This window comes from Myzus persicae, unplaced genomic scaffold (assembly GCF_001856785.1).
Source record: "Myzus persicae strain clone G006 unplaced genomic scaffold, MPER_G0061.0, whole genome shotgun sequence".
Classification (NCBI taxonomy): domain Eukaryota; kingdom Metazoa; phylum Arthropoda; class Insecta; order Hemiptera; family Aphididae; genus Myzus; species Myzus persicae.
Genome location: NW_019101394.1, coordinates 161,126 through 171,137, shown reverse-complemented (window position 1 = coordinate 171,137; position 10,012 = coordinate 161,126). Strand labels below are relative to the sequence as shown.

The following is a 10,012-nucleotide window of genomic DNA, read 5'->3' as shown; positions in this document are numbered from 1 at the left end:
TCCACTTCCCTACTGTAAATTATTTAGAGAAATCATTTTCTGAAAATATTGACAATGTTATCAATCAATACTCAAACTAGTAGTTTCTGTGTTATTTAACATTGTTAATCTATTAAATGTATAATTTGTAAAACAATTTTTAAGTACTATTATCCCTATTAGTTATCATGTATATATTACATTACACGCCACATCGGTGTGTTAAATATTATATCAATGCTATTGTAAATATTTAAAATAGTACCTAGGGTACGAAACTAATACTTAAAAGTTAATTCACACCAAAATCCAACAAATATATCCAGCCCAAAGATCGAAAAATTAAAAAAAAAATGATTTATATAATTGTCTATAGTAGTTTTTTATTCTGTGCATATTGTAAGATCAATACATATTAATTACTTAACTTGTAATTCTTATTAAAACTATTTTTCACTATAATCAAATAGACACACTGACATTTTAACCTTTAGTCTTGGATCTTTCATCTATATATATATATAATATATATAGATGTGTGTCATATACAAGGGAGTCGAGAGGGGGGGGGGGGGCAAAAAGCTTCTTCGTGGACACGCATTCTTCAACTAAGAGTTTTTAATTAAATATCACGTCCCTAAGCTCAGTGATGTATTTCCCGTCGCCATCGTCGTCGCCGTCGTCGTTGGGTAATTAATGTGTTGCCATACACCCTCCCCTTACTCACCCAAAAATACACACACAATGTGATCTTATACAGAGGTATATAATATAATATCACGAGCTGCTGATTTCACACGGGCTTATTACGCAGACGAGAGTGACGCGTACACGTGCTCCGTCTACTGCAGTATAATACTATGTGTAATATGTATATTATATATGAGATAACAATATAAAACACAAACAGGGTAAAAAAATCACTTTGCCCATTTAGTTAACATACTTTGATGTCATCCCTTCATTCGTTCGTTCGTTCGTTCGTATTTTCTTCCGACTTTCACATAATATTATGATAGTACACGCTTATTATAATACACATAACGTATATTTATTCGCTTAATGCCTACGCGCAAAACACACGACGAATAATGCTAACGCGAAATCGCGCCGGGGACGACCGTGAAATAAGTTTAGTAAGTCTTTATACATTATAATATTATTTAGTCGCGCTCACGGCACGCGGTAAAATACTTCCTTTGCACTCGTTTCGAGTAAAAATGATAGTAATAATAATAAAAAGTAGCTTGGTAGCTTGCCGCAGCCGACGTGAGCGTTCTGCGAGGGACCCTTTGGGCTGAGAGCGCATTTCTGGCCAAACAATATCCCGACTTTCATACAAATAATATATTATACGAGGAATTTTAGGTTTTTTTACGATTTACATTTGCATATTCGTTCACCGGTACCTATGTCTCTATGATGGCAAGCGATAAATCGTCACGTTTTCTCCGTTTATATCAACCAACCTCCCCACAAACCCGTCCCTTTCGACTAGTGAAAATCCGACGAGAGAGTGAAATACCAAACTTCAAACAATATAATATTACGTAAATCAACTTCGGCCGTTCACTATTGATTAAACGAACACGGCACACATACCTACATTTCGTATTTATACGATAACGACGGACCTATGCAAATAAATATATTTAGATATATCCAGCTAGGCACTAGGCTAAGGGGGAGGGGTTAAAGAGACCGGACTCCTCCAAATTTGATGTTTTTTTCAGTTATTTCCATGATTAGGTCATTCGTAAATAGTAATTACAAAAATTAGTCAACAGATCTCATAATATTTAAATATACCGCTGTTTTTAACGACCAAAATCATGATGTTATAACGTTTTTAACATAGCATAATATTGTACGAATAATTTACATCCATATAAATAAATAATTATTTATTATGTAAGTGTATATAATGTTAGGTAACTTTAAGGAATCGCGGCACGTTAGGTTCGGCTCTTACCAAGCCTAACCATTAGGAAATTATTTGGTTAGTCGAGTAGTCCCATTACAACCTTTTTTTTTAAATTGTGTTAAAAAATCAGTATGAACTTTTTCCAACAGAAATTCGATAAGAACACTAAATTAACTTAAAATATTAAGTTTGAATCGCCTTATCAGCTGTAAATATTTTCTACCTATACATCCACGAGAAAATTTAAAATGATCTTAGTGTCCACTGGAAGTATCTATTATAACTGTATAAATCACACAATATTATATTATCGACACTGAGAAATTTTGAGAAGGTTGCGAGTTTTTTTGATAAAGAGATATTTTTACGAAACTTTAACAATCCATCACTTTTAGATCTGATTAAATGTAGACAAATATATTTAAATTAAACTTTTATTTCCATAAAAAATGCAATTAAAATGAAAGTATTCAACGTCAAAAGTGATGTCATCTCTAGTTTAAAAAATGAAACATTGTCCAATCAAAGGAAAAAAATATCTCCCCCGGAAATAGGATCATTATTTTTGTTATCATTATTATTATTTTGTAACGAAACTTCTATTGGACGTTGTACGAGCAACGAGTTGTTAAACGATGACTGACGAGTGTCGGTCGATAAGTTTATTTGAACATGGTAGCAGCGGACAATCGCCTATAGAGACTTCCACGCACGCATTATATTATAAAATATGGTCTACAGACAGATCTGAGTGCTGGTGATTAGGCCTAAACATATATATATATGTATATGTATATAAATACAGACATATATAAATCATGATTTAAAGTCCCCACAGAGTTATTGATAACTCGGGACTATATTATTACTATCAAAACTGTTATATTACGGTACAGAAGTCCACGGCAGCTATAGTATAGTATTGTGTTCTCACTCTGACACAGTGACACACACACACATAACAAAATACAATGCCAAGGATAATATCATATAATTGTATTGTGTGCAACTAAAATAATTAATATTAAGCTCGCAACTTACAACTGAAACGGCCCTGAGTTAAATCGTGGGTCGTACGGGCGAGCTCCAGGAATAGCCAGAGACGCGGCAAACGAACGGTTAATAATACGAATAATTATTATCAGCCGGCAGCTAATACGATGAGAAAGATATACCGGATAGTAATTATACCGTTTGATGGGCCCGCGATTGCCTTAGCAGGTGGCTGGAACAATAATATCGTCAGTTAAATTAAACATTTTAATCTGCGGCCAGAAATGTCCCGACTATCAGTATAGGTATACCTATAACGCGTATCCTTCCTAAAAGTCCATCACCGGTTGATCTGACTGGGGAGCGAATTCACACCGTACACATATAGTTGAGATTGTGGGGGTGGGTTGGTCAACCCCAATCGATTTTCTTTTTTTGGGACCAACTTCAATGCAACGATATTATTTTATTCATCGTCAATTAATTTTGAACATTTGATATATATTTTTTTTATTGTGTGATATACCTTACAGTATAAGACATTCAATTTGTATGTGTGAACAAATCAAATTGCTTGGGTTCCTACAATAAACAAACTATACTATAATAAAAACCAAATTAATACTTATTAATCGAACTAAACAATTTATTTACTAGCTACTGAAATATTATAAACACATAAACTGCTTATTGGATATTTTTGTACAAACATTTTAGTCTCGAATTTGGTGAAACGTGTCGCCTACTCGCTGAGATGAAAAAACATTGGTGCTTAATAGCTACCTAATATAATTTTATGATTAAAGAGGCAACTTTTGTTTTTCCAACAGAAGCGTCTGAACCTTTGTAACATCTAAACCCTAAGCCATTGTGTGAGTATTTCAACCATAACCGATCTCCCAGATAAAAAAATTGGGCGTGCATCACTGATACGTCTGTAAAATCATTATTTCTGTAGGTATATTTTTAGTCATCTAATGAGCGAAAACGCTAACTGACAAAACATCACCATAAGTAGGTACTCGTATACAGTGGCAGGTACTATCAAAAATTATAATATCGGTCGGGCGAAATCATTTAATAAAAACGAACTATTTGTTTGCATGGCAAATTAATAAATAGTTGTATGCAAGTGACGAGATTGGGTTTGTAACTGCTTATTATAATAAATACAGCTGCTCCCGAGTCCCATGGACCTTTGTACTTGTGTGTAGCAGAGCACAGTTATTTATGCTTTTCAGATTATTTTACACTGATTCGTAGTGTACGTTCATTTTTCGGCTAAACAAAATCCCACAATCAGTAATATTTTAATTCAAACAAAATGCGGCGTATGGATTATTAAAATACTGCGTAATTTATGAATACGGAAATCCGATTATCAAATCGATGACTATTCATAATATGCATATAACATACCTACATATAAGTTAACCTGCCTATTTAAATAATTGAAATTGCTTGCACGTACATTATTTTCGTTGAATCCTTAAAAATGTTTTTGCACGCAACTAATGAAAAGCTTTTGTATTCTAAATAATTAAATTCTAACAGAACAACTATATTATACTTAATGAATTTAAATGAAACACTTCACTCCCATCTGCCATGATGGCACCTTATAGGTGTTTTAATATAAATCATACCGTCTTATGGTTAGAATAATATCCTTGACAAGATATCTACCATTAACCTACCATTTGATTAGAGCTTAAATAGTGTGTAATTATCAAAAGTAATACCTACTTATAAAAAGGCTTACGTATCGTGCCAGAGGTTTTTAAATGGGGGAAGGGATTAAGGGTGTGATACCGTGAACTTTTTTTTCGATACTCATAATACTATAAATATTGGCTTTATATATTTATAACAAAAAATAATGCAAATACAAATCAGTCTCATCTCCCTCTCTGGTGACACAATCATTTGACCTCCATTGACTTGTGTATTAAAAACAGGCAAATATAACCATATAATTATGTATGTTGTTATAAAAACATGTCCATATCTATAACACTGTAATATCATAGTTTCGCATTTCGTTTTTTATACTAAATAGATATTGTTTTGTTGTTGTTTGGATGATTTTTCAAGAACAATGTCTATACCAGCCAGTTCCTTCATAAACTATTAATAACATTGATATATTGAATAATGTATTCCCAATTGAAGCATCTGCATTTAGTTTTTAAGCCATTTCCTGGTACGATTCAGAAACTATTCTTTGTATAATGACATATAACAAACCCTCGTCTCAGCTATCTTTAAATTCTATAATATTCTCCTTTCTATTAACTGTATGTCTATATTTACTGGTGGAAACGGAAATTGGTAATACGACTAACAAAACACAAAAACAGTATTATAATAACAACAAACAACGCGGCACAGTAAACATATTATAATATTCGATTGTATATTATTATTTTACGTAATCGAAACAAATCGTAAACATATTTTATTTTTCGATAAAGGCTAGAGCACACATTTAGTGCGAGCGAAATAACAGTATAATATGATAATGTACCGAGCAATGTAGACTTTGGAAAAATTCGTATTTTTGAACTGAATACATACAAATAAAACATAATATGAATATATGATAATATTTCCGTATGAACGGCCGAGGGTGGTTTATCGTCTGTTGGAAGTAACATTAAAATGACTACATGTGCATGACAGTTCCTCGAACCAGACGAATAACCTTTCCGTCTTCGACCGATCGGTTTTTTAGGGGTTGCCAGGTTGGATGTAGCGTCAATCGCCCTACCCTCTTACCATCCACTTGGATTTAAATATGAGTACCTATCTTCATTTTAAAAATAATTAGTATATTAAAAAAAAAAAATTTATGCCCGAGAAAAGTTTAAAATGTATAGCCTTTTAAGTTCATTGAAAATATTATATTATCGAGTCAAGATATGAGAGTCACTCGCGGACCTCTACTGTATAAGTAGTAAGTACATCGACAAACTCGATATTATAACTTGGTTTTGCTCGTCACAAAATTCAAAAAGTCCTCGTGTGATAGTGAGTGGCCGTATTCAAAATGCGATAGATTGTTTGCATACTTATCGTATAATATAATATTATGATTGTAATAGAAATAATAATAAAAAAAATATTAATAATACACGCATTAAATTATACCTTCGACGATGAGGTACTTGACTGGAGAACTTTGTAAGTTATCATGCTCATGGTACAATGTAAAAAATTAATAACAATATAAAAAAATATTTTATTATAATTTTTAACATAACTGTTGTGAATTTATGTGCAAGCGATATCGGAAGAATAATATCAAGGATTTTTTTCTCGTTCGTTGCTCACACGAGTATTGGTAAATCTAAGAACTATAATAGCTACCTATTTAAAAATAATTTTTTTTTTCGAACTTCTAAATTTGTATTTGTTTAAAATTACAGGAAAATTAAAAAAAAAAGACCAACAACGCATGTATTTGAACTCGGTTAAGTTATTATAAATTGTTCTCCCTATTGACTACCTTACACCATTTGAATCGAATATATTGTTTGTTACCTAACTATATAATACATTTTTATTGATATTAACTTATACCTAAGCTTTCCTAACGTCCATGACTTAACTCATTGTTAACTTGTCCCATTATTTTTTCACCCATATTTGAGCATACGAGTGTATAATGGCATGTATTACGGTTCATTCTACATATTTACAATAATCCCGATGTAATGACACAGGTAACCGTATTTCGAGAGTGTAAACGGCGCGCGGCGGGGAAAACGAAACGCGTCCCTATGTATATAATATACTTTTTTGCGCTTACACCGGCTCTCCAAATCCGCCCTCCCTCTCGCATCGCATAACTGTGTACACACACACGCACACACACACACACACACACACACACACACTCGGACTACCACGACGGTCTCTCGGTCACCACCGTGATTTATTCATAATATTATGTGATATATATATGTGCCACACGCCGCCGCCGTCACTATATAATAATAATAATAATATGTGCATGATATAATAATAATATTACTCGCACGCGCACACACACATGCATATCATGCATGTATACACATTACCTACACACTCTCCGCAGATCTACGCGCGCGTGTTATCATTACTGGCCCATATATCACACACTGCTTTACTTGCTGTGTTTTGTCGTTCTCGTGTGCGCGCGTTTACATATATTTATACATACAGTCGGGCTGTGTATACACGTGTATAATAATGTACATGGCGACTCGCGCACGCGCATTGGTGATACTATTATAATACTAGTAGTATATACTGTTGCTGCTGCTGCTTCTGTAATATACTACTGCAGCTATAATACGTATGTATATGATGATTTATCGTGCTCTCACAGACAGCCGGACATATTGAGACTATATAGTATACAAAACGTGAGTGTGTTTTTATTTTCTATTTTTTTTTTTTTTTTCGTTTGTATAGTCCGCTGAAATATTAGCTGCGGTTAAAAGACGCGGCTTTGGTGGCGCGCGTCGCATGTCTAGCGACTTCTCGTTCGCATATTACACACACACACACACACACACACACACACACACACACACACACACACACACAAAGTTTACGACATCGTCGATTTATATGTAAAGCCGTGGTTTCCAGAAAACAGACGTTGTTATTATCGTGTCGTATATACATGCGATGGTACACCACCGCGTCCGGTTCGCGTGTTTTCTTTTTATCATTTCCTCTTTTCCTCAACGAAACGACGGACTTTATTCGCGGTTCATATTATTATTGTTTTTCTGTTCCGTTCACGTTCAGTTTTCGTTCGACGTCGACTTCTTTCCGTTTAGAAAAATAAAGGCACGGCGTGGCATACGAGCGTCCGTTATATTGTCATGATGCAGGGAAAGCATGTAGCGATTACTGTTGGGGAGGGAGAATTATCACATTACACGTATGCAGTGATATATAGGATTGGTTAGGTTAGGCTCGTAGGTAGATTTTATCGGTGCAACTCGTTTGCGCACAATCTACATTTTTTACCTAGATATCGATGACTCGTTTGCGCACAACGAAATCAGTCGTTTACCTGTAACGGACGACTCGTTTGCGCACAACATAAACACTGAGTAACATATATTTTATATTTTTAAATTTGGACTTACCTAAAGTAATTGAATTATCGGTAAAAATTATCAGTACAAATTACCAGCATATCAATAATCAATATATATCGATTTAAAATAATCGTCGTGTATTAGGAAAGCATAATACTTTTAAACAGTCGTTCGCCAGAAAGCTGTACTATAACAACTGACTATATTGACTATGGATATCGAAATTTGTGATGTTTTTGAAACGCGTCGAGGAAAAAAATGTTTAAACATAGAAAATTATAAATTTAGAGAATTCCGAACTTTAAAATCTGGTGATAAAAATTTTAGGTGTACAAATAAAAATTGTTCCGTAAGTGCTGTAGTTAGGTTAGTTAATGAATCATATAAAATTTTAAAAATTACAAACACGCATACCCATGACGAGTACGACGACCGAACAATTCATCGAGAAGTAGTAAGAAGCAATTTGAAACGTAGAGCCGAAGAGGATTTACATATTAAACCAAATAAACTAATACGCCGGGAATTGAAAAACAACGAAAAATCTGAACATCTTCAATATAGCGATATGAAATTAATTCGAAGATCCATGTATGAAAAACGAAAAAAATCCTTTCCAAACATACCGAGATCTTTAGAAGATGCTAAAAAACAATTAGTTGATGATCAGCATAATATTACTTACAAAGGTAATAAATTTTGTTTCGTTAGTGATGATGAAAATATATTTATATTTACATGTAAACAAAATTTGGAATTGCTACAAAGTGCAGAACACGTTTTTGGGGATGGGACATTTTCATTCGCTCCGAAATATTTTGTTCAACTTTATACTATTCACGTATTTACAAACAATTTTTATGTTCCTGTGGCATTTTGTTTTTTAAGTAACAAACATACTGATACTTACATCAGTATGTGGAAAACATTACAAAATATATGTATTCAAATTACTGGTAATATAATAAATTTAAGCAATTTTCATGTCGACTTTGAAAAATCTGCGCATAATGCAGTATTGCAAATTTTCCCTAAATGCAAAATCATGTGTTGTAACTTTCATTTAGGGCAAAATTGGTTTAGGCATATTCAACAACATAAATTATTATCGAGCGAGTACTTAAACAACGACTCAGAAGTTGGAAAATGGATGAAATGTTTTTTTGGATTAAGTTATTTACCCCCTGACGAAGTTTCCGATGGATTTTGTGATCTTATGTCAATAGCACCAAGTACTACGTCTAATATTTCTATATTTTCCGATTATATTTTAGAAAATTACATAACATCGGACAGCAATTTCCCTCCAACATTATGGGCTTGTGAACCTACTAATAATCCTAAGACTACTAATGGTGCCGAGAGTTATCACAAACAATATAATAGTCAGTTTTACACTGCTCATCCGCACATACATCAAGTAATCGACGTCATTATTGGAATTCAAAGTGACACTGATTTAAAAATTAATTCGATAAACAATAAAATCATAAATTTCAAAAGAAAAGAGACAATTAATAAGGAGATACAATTGGAAAACATTTGGAATGAATATAAAAATAATATTATTAATCGTTTAACTTATATGAAGAAAATCGGACTTAAATGTCACCATTCTAAATTAGTATAATTTTATAACTAATAGACTACTATTATTACTTATTAAACCTACAATGCATGTTTTTTAATATATTTTAATTTTTGTAATATTAAAATCATTATTTAAACCTAAAATATGTGTGCGCAAACGAGTTGTGATTTTGTGCGCAAACGTGTTGTAAAAAAGGTAAATGTGCGCAAACGAGTCGCACCCAGATTTTATTAATATGCTAAACGTTGGGACCTTCACCTCTAATACGAAAAAAAGCAGGTAAGTACAGCAATACAATATTGTCGATGTTTCTAATTGAAATTTAAAATCTCTAAGTTTTTATAAAAAAAAAAATATATCAATAGCATTTTAAACTCATCTATAGCTTCTTTCGTACCTATCATTTTTCGAAAATGGAATATAAAA

At 32.9% G+C, this 10,012-nt stretch overlaps 1 protein-coding gene across 1 annotated transcript; it reads left to right on the top strand.

Moving 5' to 3' along the window:
- The first annotated feature begins 7,536 nt into the window (after positions 1-7,536).
- LOC111028943 lies at positions 7,537-9,804 on the top strand. Its single transcript, XM_022307742.1, has one exon. The coding sequence runs from the start codon at positions 8,207-8,209 to the stop codon at positions 9,623-9,625; it is 1,419 nt and encodes a 472-aa protein (XP_022163434.1). The 5' UTR covers positions 7,537-8,206; the 3' UTR covers positions 9,626-9,804.
- Positions 9,805-10,012: the final 208 nt, after the last annotated feature.

What these genes read in the sequence shown, in the direction of transcription:
- LOC111028943 (XM_022307742.1), top strand. Translation starts at nt 8,207, where the DNA reads ATGGATATCGAAATTTGTGATGTTTTTGAAACGCGTCGAGGAAAAAAA.